This window comes from Oncorhynchus masou, chromosome 25, assembly GCF_036934945.1.
Source record: "Oncorhynchus masou masou isolate Uvic2021 chromosome 25, UVic_Omas_1.1, whole genome shotgun sequence".
In the NCBI taxonomy this organism is placed as follows: Eukaryota; Metazoa; Chordata; class Actinopteri; order Salmoniformes; family Salmonidae; genus Oncorhynchus; species Oncorhynchus masou.
In genome coordinates, this window is record NC_088236.1 from 18,125,886 (window position 1) to 18,139,150 (window position 13,265).

The following is a 13,265-nucleotide window of genomic DNA, read 5'->3' on the forward strand; positions in this document are numbered from 1 at the left end:
TGGTCAGATGAGACTAAAATTGAGCTTTTTGGCCATCAATGAAAATGCTATGTCTGGTGCAAACCCAACACCTCTTTCACCCCGAGAATACCATCCCCACAGTAAAGCATGTTGGTGGCAGCATTGTGCTGTGGGGATGTTTTCATTGGCAGAGACTGAGAAACTGGTCAGAATTTAAGGAATGGTGCTAAATACACAGAAATTCTTGAGGGAAACCTGTTTGTCTTCCAGAGATTTGAGACTGGGACGGAGGTTCACCTTCCAGCAGGACAAGGACTCTAAGCATACTGCTAAAGCAACACTCGAGTGGTTTAAGGGGAACATTTAAATGTCTTGGAATGGCATAGTCAAAGCCCAGACCTCAATCCAATTGAGAATCTGTGGTGTGACTTAGATTGCTATACACCAGCAGAACCCATTCATCTTGAAGGAGCTGGAGAAGTTTTGCCTTGAAGAATGGGCAAAAATCCCAGTGGCTAGATGTGCCAAGCTTATAGAGACATACTGTACCCCCAGAGACTTGTAGCTGTAATTGCTGCAAAAGGTGGCTCTACAAAGTATTGACTTTGGGGGGGTGAATAGTTATGTGAATAGGTTATTTCTTGTTTCACAATCAATAATACAAATTGCATCTTCAAAGTGGTAGGCTTGTTGTGTAAATCAAATGATACAACCCCCCCAAATCTATTTTAATTCCAGGTTGTAAGGCAAGAAAATAGGAAAAATGCAAAGGAAGGTGAATACTTTCACAAGCCACTGTACCAGTTGGCTCAAAGCAGCTACGGTTTGGTAGCTAAAATGCCAATGTATGTCAGTTGCTTCGCACTGGTATGACAGTGGTTGTGTTCATATAAACTGTACAGACTGCTGATAGCACTTCTCATTTCTCACCTCCCTTGATCAGAATAGTAATAGCCTGTACACTTCCTGTGTATGTATAAAACCATGGGTCTTTGTACAGGATAGTATTACATTGTCTCCAGACCCACACAAGGCCAGGGCTATACAGTGTATGGAGAGACTTGGACAGATTAGGTGAGTGCTTGTGTCAGGGTGGATGCCATGGGAGGAAATTGATTTGTGAGAGTGTATATCTACAAAGTCTTCAGAATTACTTTCCCAAAGAACGTTCTGATTTATTTGAAGTTACCTTTTAGTTAATTATCTTATTTCGGATGTGTATCATGGTTGTGGATGTCTCTTACAGACATTTGCCTGCCAACTAAAGCTGAAAGGAAACCTTTTTAAGGTCTGTTAGAACAGGTCATTGAGTCACATGTATTCATGTATTTTGCCGTGAATTAAAGGTATGGGTAAAATACGGTTGCATCTGTATCCCAATGGTCTACAGAGGAATCATCAAGTCTCCTCACTGATTGGAAAGTACTGGACAGGCGAAATCAACATCACCTTCGTGGTTTCATCTGTCCTGTCCTTGGTTTTCAGATCAGTGCAATTAAAGGAGAGGAAGCCATTGAGATAAATGTAATACAGTGTGCACTTCCGTATTTATTTGGACAGTGAAGCTAAAATGTCTCAGGAGGCGACAGTACAGAATGTTACCTTTTAATTGAGGGTATTTTCATGAATTCATACATATCTAATTTATCGTTGAGAAGTGAAAGGACTTTATGTTTCTGCTCCCCCCATTTGAAGAAGTCATCATGAGTACTCTGACAAATTCACTCATAGTGTATTAAAGTAGTCAAAAGTTGAGTATTTGGTCCGATATGCCTAGCATACAATGACTACATCAAGCTTGTGACTACACACTTGTTGGAATCATTTGCTGTTTGTTTTGGTTGTGTTTCAGATGATTTTGTGCCCAAAAAGAATGGAATGGTAAATAATGTATTGTCTAATTTTGGAGTCACTTCTATTGTAAATAAGAATAGATGTTTCTAAACAATTCTAAATTAATGTGGATGCTACCATGATCATGGATAATTATGAATGAATGGTAAATAATGATGAGTGAGAAAGGTACAGAGGCACAAAGATCATATCCCTGAAAAGATGCTAACCTCCTCAGTTATTGGTAATGGTGAGAGGTTAGCTTTTTTGGGAGGTACAATCTTTATTCATGATTAATTTATTTATGATAAATTCACGATTGTCCGTAATCATGGTAGCATCCACATTAACGTAGAATTGTTCAGAAACATCTATTCTTATTTACAATCAAAGTTACGCCCAAATGACACAATGTATGTAATTCTCTCACCATATTTCTACCCAGGAGGAAAGATCAGACGTCAGGGCTCTTATGGCTCGCTTCAACACAGGAGGAGGCAGCCCCATGGAGGGAGGGGTTCACCCTAAACTGGCATCCCACTCCAGCCTCTCCACTAGTTCCCCTCTCTTAGCCAAGCTAGCTGCCCTGGAGAAGAGCCGATCAGGAGGAGCCCTGACCACCACTAAGCCTGTGTTTCAGAAGAAATTTGAGACCGCAGCCAGAGAAGATGTAGGAACCTTGTTCCCCAAACCCCAGTCCTTCAAACCCAGGCCTGTGGAGACCATCAGGGACACAGAGTCTTCAGGGCCTGAGTCCTCTGTCACTATACCTCCTCTGAAAAGGCCTCCTGTCAACACAGCCTTTCCGGACAACAAGGTCAAACTGGCTCCGGCCTCAGGCTCAGCCAAACCTCCGTGGGTAAAGGACAGTGAGTCAGAAAACACCCCTACACTCCCTAAACTGCCCTTAGCCCTCAAACCAAAGATCTCCATCTCATCACTGCAGTCCAACCTTGACCAAGAGACCCCGAAGGAAGATCCAACACCATCCACCCCCAAATTGCGCCCGATCTCCATGTCCAAATTCCTTCCACCCCACACCCAGCAGAAATCCCTCTCTAGACAGGAAAGTGAAGCAAGCCTCCCAACTTTGAGTTCTAGTAAATGTATGCCTCCCCAACCTCCTCTCACTCTGAAACCCAACTTCCTGATAGCGCAAGCTGGAGCGAGGGATGAACTGGTCCCTCATGAAGAGAATGATGATCCCTCTGCCCCTAAGAAGAAACCCCTGCCTAATGTGTTTTCTCTGGGGGACCCTCCTCTAAAACCCAACAGGCCTCCCCATGTTACCTTACAGATGTTTAGGACTGAAGGTGAGATCTCTTCTCCTTTCCTCTATGTACACCCAAAATACATTAAAACCTTATTATTGGGTCTAGTTGACATGTCACAAGACCCAGTCCTCTTCCTTAAATATGTCATCATGTCTCATAAAGAGAATGACAGACCCAGAGGTAGAAGCTAAGGCACAGATCTAGACTCAGCTTACCCTCCTCAAATTCTAACCTTAACCATTAGGAGAAAACATGCACAACAAGCATGGTTCTATTGCTTTGTTGTTGTGTGACAGGTCCTGAGTTGAGCGCAGCTGGGCCTCCTCCTCCTCCTCCTCTTGCTCCCCACACCAGCAGTTTCCCTGCACCTCCGACACCCTGCCTCCTCTCTAACTCCCCTGCAGCTATGTAAGTACAAAACCTTGCTTATGAAAATCATCGATTCAAGAAGAAACTCCTTAGCATACAAACGTTAACCACCGTAGGCTATCTCACTAGCATACCACACACCCCTATACCCCCCCCCCCCCTCCCGTTTGGTCCTCAGTCTTGGTCAGTTGGCTATTTGCGATGTGTAATCCAGTCATCATGTGCTGTTTGCATGAACATTTCTAAAGGCTTTCCCCAAAAACCTTCACAATTAAATGTTGACTGCAATGTAGGCCTACCTGACAGAATTATATAATGCTGATTTGTATCTATGGGGAAGGCATATGTTTTGCTCAATTGAATTAAAGGGCAACTATATCCTCCCCCCTAAAAATTCTCAATTTTTCCCAGACATCAACAGTGGTCTCCTGGTGTGGTTTAAGCATTGTTGTTGACTTACAACATCACATTTTTGGCGTTATTTAAAAAAAGTGTGATTCTGAGAGTGAAAACCTGAAAAATCCAATAGGAAAACATAGGATTTTTCCCAAGGGCGCCTTTGCTTCACACAGGACCCACTTTTCCAGGCACAACTAGACCACTGCATAGGCTTGATGGAAAGACAGCAATCCATTCACTGAGATATAATAAGCCAGTAGATCCCAATCATAAGAATACAAAAACACAACCATTGAGTAAGCATTTCCCAATCGAAATGTACAACTATTACTTCCCATTGCAAAAAAAACATTTCACGTTTAGCACACAAAGTAACCCCTGATCTAAAGTTTAAATGCAACAATGTGTTAAATCAGAAATCAGAACATAATTTAAAATAATAATATTATTATTATTATTTGTGTTATGCTATAAATCCTTAGCCTTTCTCTGAAAGCATAGAAGGTCCTCATTGTTCCCTGCTGTGTTTGTGTTAGTAAACATTTGCAGAGCGTCTCTATTTGCCCTCTGCATGCATTTATTTTTACCATTCTGAATGTATAAAGAATCCATATGTTCTTCTGAAATATTATTACAGAAATACTGGAAATGTTGAACTCTTATTATAGTGACGATTTGACAATATTTGTTATGTACTTGAGTGAAGACCCAAAAGCGGTTTTAACAGAAAACAGAGTTCTTTAATGAAAAACAGGAATGGCATAAATCCTCTTCCAACGTAGTCAATGGAACAAAAGAACGTAGTATAATGCAGGATGCACCTGCCAGGCAGACTCCGACAGGATAGGACAAGGTGGAAGCAAACGAGACGACAGCTTGCTTCTGGCATCAAAAACACAAACAAGAATCAGACACTGAAAGTAGCAGGAACAGAGAGAGAAATAGAGACCTAATCAGAGGGGGAAGAGAGAACAGGTGGGAAAGAGTGCATGAGCTAGTTAGGGGAGATGTAGAACAGCTGAAGAATGAGAGACAGAGAAGGTAACCTAAAAAGACCAGCAGAGAGAGACAGAGTGAAGAGAAAGGACAGGAACAGACATAACAAGACATGACAATATTACAGTCATGGTCTTGAATGGGTCTCAATTTTTTCTGGTTTCGGTCTTGACTCGATCTCAGATCTCTTGTCCCCCTCCCAGTCTTCACTCGGTCTCGCTCCCCCTCTGGTCTTGGTCTTGACTTGGACTCGATTCGCTTCGGTGTTGGTCTTGAATCGGTCTTGCTTGAGGTGGTCTCGAACACAAAACTGGTTATTCTTAAATTCAGTTTTTTTGTGGCCCCCACCCTCATCAAAGTAGCCCATCCCTGTTCTGAAGTATTTGGTGTTGTGATAATAACATGAATGACCGTGTGTGTATGTGTGTGTGTGTGTGTATGTGTGTGTGTGTGTCTTTCTAACCATGAATGATGATCAGAATCCAGCCCAACCAGGAGGATAGCTATGACGACATTGGGGTCATGAATCTCCCTTCACCCCTTCCCCCTGGAGGTGCCACTTCCATTCTTACACAACCTCACCTATACGAGCGCGACGGGGCATTGTGAATAATATGTGTAGCTAGGCCCTAAATCATTTGGTGGAACAAAGATGATTGTTTCAAATGAAGAAATAAAAATTTGTTTAATACTCAATGTTGTGGATACAAGCTAAGACATAAAAAATTATGTCAATAATCAACATAGAACTGAAAATGACTTATATGTTTGTTTGGTTTTCATTACAGGACATCCCAACCTAAAAATTGAGGTATAGTATCTGATTTGCCTGATAACGGTAATATGGAGCCTCGAAACTGTACAAGTTACTGCACTGAGTTACTGCACTGTACAAAGCATGCATTTAGACAGGGCACATGATTGGTGTTAAAGTACGTGTGACACATATAGCTGTAGAAATAACATGCTGGGAGAAAAGAGGAAGTGGTTAAGTGCGATATCTAGACCCTTGCAGTATGTAGCTTCAGTAAGCCACTTCTGACTGAAAATGTGTTTGAATGTCATTTACATATTTAGATACAGTATGTTTACAGTCCAAATCTCTACAACAAGTTTAATCCGTCCTTGATAACAATAATTTCTGTTAGTTTGCAGCTTCACTTTAAAGCTTGATTGTAATATTGTATGTCCCATCCTCTAACAGGCAGAGTTGAGTGATGAAGAGATGTATGAAGACTTAGAGGAGAGATGGTGAGAGGAATCTTTATCACAGAAAAATAATGAATAGAATGTACAACGCTGTTATATATAATAGTGACACCTCTGTAGTATTATCATCTAAACTCAGCAATAAAAGAAACGCCCTCTCACTGTCAACTGCGTTTATTTTCAGCAAACTTAGCATGTGTAAATATGTGTATGAACATAACAAGATTCAACAACTGAGACATAAACTGAACAAGTTCCACAGACATGTGACTAACAGAAATGGAATAATGTGTCCCTGAACAAAAGGGGGGTCAAAATCAAAAGTAACAGTCAGTATCTGGTGTTGCCACCAGCTGCATTAAGTACTGCATTGCATCTCCTCCTCATGGACTGCACCAGATTTGCCCGTTTTTGCTGTGAGATGTTACCCCAGTCTTCCACCAAGCCACCTGCAAGTTCCCGGACAATTTTAGATCTTTGGATTTTTACGAATTATCTTTGAAAGACAGGGTCCTGAAAAAGGGACGTTTCTTTTTTGCTGAGTTTATATGTTTGATTCTCAACCCCAGTATAATTATTTATCCAACATTTACTTTCTTTCTCTCTCACGACAGGATTGAACAGGAGGCTCAAGGATCGAAAGAAACCAACGAAGTGAAAGGGCAAGAGAAGAAGAGCGATAAAGAGGAGAAGAAACGACTAGAGCAGGAGAAGAAAATGCAGAAAGCCAGAGAGAAGAAGGAGCAAGAGGCAAAGAAAAAGTACAAGGTAAGCAGGATATGCATATATCTGGAGTTATATCTATTACAGTCATGTGTAGTGGAGTAACACCTATGCCTGTTTGTAGCTCTCAGGGCCGATTCAGGTGATTCACAAAGCCAAGGCTCAGGTGGAATGTAAAGGAGGAAAGACTGACCTGCCACTAACACAGGGAGAGACTATAGATATCATACGCATCACTGACAACCCAGAGGGACGTTGGCTGGCCAGGAACAATGAGGGAAACTGTGGGTGTATACACATACAGTAAATACACGCATAAATACACACACACGCACACACACACACACCACCCTCTCTCTTCCTGTTCTCACTGCCTCCTCCTCCTTGCTGTGTTGTAGATGGCTATGTAAGGACTGAGGCAGTGGGCATTGACTATGACCTTATAAAGGAGCAGAAGAAAGGACCCCTACCTAACAAGTCTGAGGAAAAGCCTGAGGTTTACGATGATGTAGGCATCCTGGACAATGCCTGCAGGTAAAATAAAAAATAAACTAAATGTTAAATGTTAGAGCTTTGAAATGTTGTTTACTTTGTTGTCTATGTGATGTGTCATTGTGACCCATTGGTGTCTATGCTTCAATAGTCTAGATTTTTGTTTTTCAGTGGGGTCAAGGTCCAACAAGGTAAGTCTCACATTGATATTATCTATAATTCATCAGAATTTATAACAGACCAGTTACAAAATTACAAAAAAAAGTTACTCAACCAGTCGCATAGCAATAACAAGCCTTTTGCCATGTCATTTTCTTCTTCTTATGACAGCTGAAGATGGTGATATCTATGACGATGTGGATGGATCGAATCAAAACAGGTATATGCAATTATGTAACTATGTGGTGATTTTGTGAGTATTCTATGCATCGAGCAGGAATCTTTGTAAATGTAATACAGCTTCTCACTCATGAGGTGTTCCTCATCGTTGCTTAGTATTTGACTGACAACATCTAGTGGTCAGAAGTATTATTGCAAAAGTGATGCTGGAACAGAGCTACATTGACACATAGTTAGATCGTTTTTATCCCTTCTTTGCTTTACCTTTATGAATGACCCCTGAAACATTTTGCATGTATAATGTCAATACAGTGAATACACCAGCTTGATATTTTTGTTCAATAACTGTTTGATCTTCATTCTCAGATTTCCCCCTCCACTACCTAAAGAGGGAGGTAATGATATGGTCACTTGTTCACTGGGAAAGAGAACAACAGTCTTCCCAGTTATTTCCCAGTCAAATTATTTCTGTGTATTCTTTCTGTGTATTCTAAATAAAATCACCATTCTATTTATTGTACTGAATGGTGTGTACTGTGTAATCAAGTTAAAGAAATGTGTTGCTTAATTTGTCTGTCTTTATGTCCATAGACGAGATTTATGATGACGTGGAGTCCCAGAGCTTCACTGCCCCTCCTCCTCTCAACAGGTGAGAAGAGGGTCACAGAGCCAGAGTTGGGTCAGCTATACTCTTGAATAGTCCGTTCAGCTATACTCTTGAATAGTCAGTTCAGACACAAATTAGCTTGAAATCAATACCTAAGTTAAATCATTTTGTGTTTCTCCATTTCAGTCTCCCTCAGCTGACACCTAAGGGAAAGCAGGAGGGGATGGACCCCAAGAAGAAGAAAAAGTTTGAGAAAGAGGAAAAGGAATTCAGGAAAAAATTCAAGGTAAAATGTCTAATTGTGACAGGAGAAAGCACAATGACATAATTTAGTTGAGCCGGACACATTACTGTCTCCCGTCTCGTTTCAAACTATCCATATCTGAATAAAGTAGAAAACCTAAATACAACTAAAAAACATTTTAAAATCACAGTTATTCCCAGATAACATTCTAAAATATTGATAATCAATGAATGTATCTTTTTTATATGGTCAGATTTATATTGTACTTACTTACATGATTTGAGCAGTAGTAACTGTTGAAATCTTCCACTGTCAGTTTGAAGGGGAGATCCAGGTGTTATATGATGTTACCATAGATCCTACCTTGGACAGTAAGAAATGGGGGAATAAAGACCTACAGTTGAAGCCAGGAGAGGTGATCGATGTCATTGTGAAGCCAACATACGGCAAACTGATTGGCAGGAATAGAGACGGGAAGTGTAAGTTGGCATCAGTTGTTATGGATGAATTATTCACAATCAAACATGAACAATTAATTGCAATCTTTTTTATTCCTCTTTCTAGTTGGTTATGTGTCCATGGTCAATGTTGCACAGTAAGTTCAATAGTTATTTCTGTTTGTTGAAATACGCATGCGCTCACTCAAAATATTCACACGTTCATGCACGTGTGCACACAAACACATACACAAAACTAATATTTTGACATATGATTTTACTTCAACAGGGATGGTGGAGATGTTTATGACGACATAGGAGAAAGTATGTTTTAAAACCATTCTAGAAATGATCTGGGTCATACTTTATTTGGATAGTCCAGATTTTCCATCTGTATATGATCTACAGATTATCATACTATCAACAAACTTGATAAGAAACTGCTTGCTAAGGTTATGGTTAGGTTAAAAATGAGGGTTGGGGTAATGGTTAAGTGTAGGGTTAGGATAAGGGTTAAGGTTAGGGTAAGGGTTAAACTTAAGGTTAGGGTAAGGGTTAAACTTAGGGTTAGGATAAGGGTTGAGGTTAGGGTAAGGGTTAAGGTTAGGGTTAGAATAAGGGTTAGGGTTAGGATAAAGGTTAGAGCTAGGGTTAGTAGATAGTTAGTTTAAATGTTACTGATAATCTGTAGATGGTCCATCTGCAGATGCTCTACAGACTATCCAAATAAAGTTTTACTATTATTTGTGACTAACTGTACAACACTTTGTTTAAACAATGACATTGCCAGCTGTACGGACTGCTTTGAAGATATTAGTTTGCAGACAAGACAGGCCTACTTACAGAAGTAGGCTGATGAAATAATATACAGTCAGACGTTTACATACAGGTTGGAGTCATTAAAACTTGTTTTTCAACCACAAATGTCTTGTTAACAAACTATAGTTTTGGCAAGTTTGTTAGGACATCTACTTTGTGCATGACACAAATAATTTTTCCAACAATTGTTTACAGACAGATTATTTAACAAATAATTCACTGTATCACAATTCCAGTGGGTCAGAAGCTTATGTACACTAAGTTGACTGTGCCTTTAAACAGCTTGGAAACTTCCAGAAAATTGTGACATGGTTTTAAAAGCTTCTGATAGACTAATTTACATAATTTGAGTCAATTGTAGGTGTACCTGTGGATGTATTTCAAGGCCAACCTTCAAACTTAGTGCCTCTTGTAGACCTCCACAAGTCTGGTTCATCATTGGGGGCAATTTCCAAATGCCTGAAGGTACCACGTTCATCTGTACAAACAATAGTACGCAAGTATAAACACCATTGGACCACGCAGCCGTCATACCGCTCAGGAAGGAGACGCGTTCTGTCTCCTAGAGATGAATGTACATTGGTGCGAAAAGTGCAAATCAATCCCAGAACAACGGCAAAGGATCTTGTGAAGATGCTGGAGGAAACAGGTACAAAAGTATCTATATCCACAGTAAAATGAGTCCTGTATCGACATAATCTGAAAGTCCGCTCAGCAAGGAAGAAGACACTGCTCCAAAACCGCCATAAAAAAAGCCAGACTACGGTTTGCAACTGCACACGGGGACAAAGATTGTACTTTTTGTAGAAATGTCCTCTGGTCTGATGAAACAAAAATAGAACTGTTTGGCCATAATGACTATTGTTATGTTTGGAGGAAAAAGGGGGAGGCTTGCAAGCCGAAGAACACCATCCCAACCGTGAAGCATGTGGGTGGCAGCATCAAGTTGTGGGGCTGCTTTGCTGCAGGAGGGACTGGTGCACTTCACAAAATAGATGGCATCATGAGGAACGGAAATTATGTGGATATATTGAAGCCACATCTCAAGACATCAATCAGGAAGTTAAAGCTTGGTCGCAAATGGGTCTCCCAAATGGACAATGACCCGAAGCATACTTCCAAAGTTGTGGCAAAATGGCTTAAGGACAACAAAGTCAAGATATTGGAGTGGCCATCACAAAGCCCTGACCTCAATCCTATAGAAAGTTTGTGGGCAGAACTGAAAGTGTGTGCGAGCAAGAAGGCCTACTAACCTGACTCAGTTACACCCACTCTGTCTGGGGGAATGTACCAAAATTCACCCAACTTATTGTGGGAAGCTTGTGGAAGGCTACCCAAAATGTTTGACCCAAGTTAAACAATTTAAAGGCAATGCTACCGAATACTAATTGAGTGTATGTAAACTTCTGACCCACTGGGAATGTGATGAAAGAAATAAAAGCTGAAATAAATCATTCTCTCTCCTATTATTCTGACATTTCACATTCTTAAAATAAAGTGGTGACTGACCTAAAACAGGGATTTTTTACGAGGATTCAATGTCAGGAATTGTGAAAAACTGAGTTTAAATGTATTTGGCTAAGGTGTATGTAATCTTCTGACTTCAACTGTAGGCCTACATACATGTATTTTTAATTGTATTTGTTTGGAATGCAATGCATTGTTCAAACATGGTTCTACTTGTTAATTTTCTTACAGACTGCATTTATGACAATGACTGAGACTTCTGTGTCAGAATGTACTGAGACAACCAGCACTGAATCTGCAATGCACACCGCAACTGGTCATCTTTATTTTATCTGGTGAAAAAACAGATGACTTAAACTGTTTAATTGATTGTCTTGAAATAACTATAGATAAATGTGCCTTGACTATACTATGGTTGTTTTGTTTATTTAACCTGGATTGTAATGTGAATGAATGGATATCTCTTTGAATGTGAAACATTCACTATGTATTTTAGTTGGTATTTCAATTCAAATAAGCTCTCAGACCATTCACCAGACCTAGTAGTGTAAAGTACTGAAGTAAAAATACTTTAAAGTACTATTTAAGTAGTTTTTGGCGATAACTGGACTTTACTCTTTATATTTTTGATATATTTTACTCCACTAAATTCCGAAAGAAAATAATGTACTTTGTACTCAATACATTTTCCCTGACACCCAAAAGTACATTTCGAAAGCTTAGTAGGACAGGAAAATGGTCAAATTCACGCACTTATATAGAGAACATCCCTGGTCATCCCTACTGCCTCTGATCTGGTGGACTCAGGACTCACTAAACATAAATGGTTCTTTGTAATTGTGTGTATCCTCAGTATGAGTATGTGGAGTCTTGAAAGGACAGCGCCGCTAAACTACATGGCAGTTGTCATGGTGAACTTATTGGTGCTGAAGGACAGCTCCAACATTCAGCCAATTCTAGAGATCTCACTGATACTCCCTTATGATGGGTTATAAATATATCCTCAATGCACACTTAAAGTAGTTAATTGAGAATGTATTCAAAGTTGATGTCCTAGGTCTACTTATTTTCAGGAATGATTTTGTTGTTTGAGTAGACCCTATATGAGTTAACGTCACACACTTCAAATCCGTAGCACGCTGAACGTTGCAGATACAAATCAGTGACGGTAGGTGATGAGGGAGGATGATCGTTATTTTTATGAACATGGCCGTATGTCTATATTGGCCGTATGGCATATTGGATGACTCATATTCCATTCACCCAGTTCAATGTAACGTCGATAGCTTTAGGCTACAACATGACACTTGAATTTTCCCTGTACCCATCATGAGGTTGCTACAAAGTAGGTGCACAGGTCGAGAGAAATTTGAGTAATCAAGGTAAGAGACATTGACACATTCAATTCTGCTTTGTCTGCATCTAGCTGGTCTAGGGTGTAATCATTAGTCCCACAGTTGCAAACTGCAGTTCTATTGGAAAAATTCAGGTATGTTTAACCCCGTTTCGTTCTGTTTGCTTCCGTTTCTTCTTCCGTTAATAGAAAAGTCTGAATGAATCCACCCCTGATCACATTGCCAAAAGTTCACTTTCACAGCAGCCACATAAGAGCATGATCCCGTTGATCGTTGTATTCCTTCACACATCTACAGGCTCTCCTCCACGCACATTTTCCCTTCGCTTGTGGATCAGCTTTTTGTGACCAGTCGAAAAAAATCTTTCCAAGTCAAACTTTCATATCATAAACGCTAACCGCTGCATACAGCCTACATCATTGTGTAGCCTTTTGTTATGACTTATTTTGGCGTAATGTATTGAGGCACTTCTTTTGTACCTGGGGACTTCTCCTTTGAAAGCAATAGTATTCACTGGGCCACCTGCGCCTGTCGAGAGAGGGTGGGAACAAAACAAAAGAATATCCCCGAGACTGCTTGGCTGTAACTCTTTTTCCAGGAGAAATACAACCACAAGTAATAGTTTTCCATTGTAACTCGTGTTTTATTTGTTTCCTTCGAAGCCACAATTCCTCGGGTGGAGATTGTGTTAAATACCTACAACAAGAAATAAGGTTTACAGACTGGTGACAGCGGTACTTG

The 13,265-nt window shown here is 40.2% G+C and overlaps 1 protein-coding gene across 1 annotated transcript; it reads left to right on the plus strand.

Moving 5' to 3' along the window:
* The first annotated feature begins 831 nt into the window (after positions 1 to 831).
* Positions 832 to 11,578, plus strand: LOC135513857 (FYN-binding protein 1-like). Its single transcript, XM_064936822.1, has 18 exons — positions 832 to 1,035; positions 2,240 to 3,107; positions 3,365 to 3,476; positions 5,312 to 5,385; positions 5,621 to 5,643; positions 6,037 to 6,083; positions 6,656 to 6,809; positions 6,889 to 7,048; positions 7,163 to 7,298; positions 7,428 to 7,447; positions 7,587 to 7,635; positions 7,962 to 7,990; positions 8,187 to 8,244; positions 8,389 to 8,488; positions 8,763 to 8,925; positions 9,011 to 9,041; positions 9,173 to 9,207; positions 11,401 to 11,578. Exons 2-18 carry the CDS (start codon positions 2,267 to 2,269, stop codon positions 11,421 to 11,423), a joined length of 2,055 nt encoding a protein of 684 aa, XP_064792894.1. The 5' UTR covers positions 832 to 1,035; positions 2,240 to 2,266; the 3' UTR covers positions 11,424 to 11,578.
* The last annotated feature ends 1,687 nt before the right edge of the window (positions 11,579 to 13,265 follow it).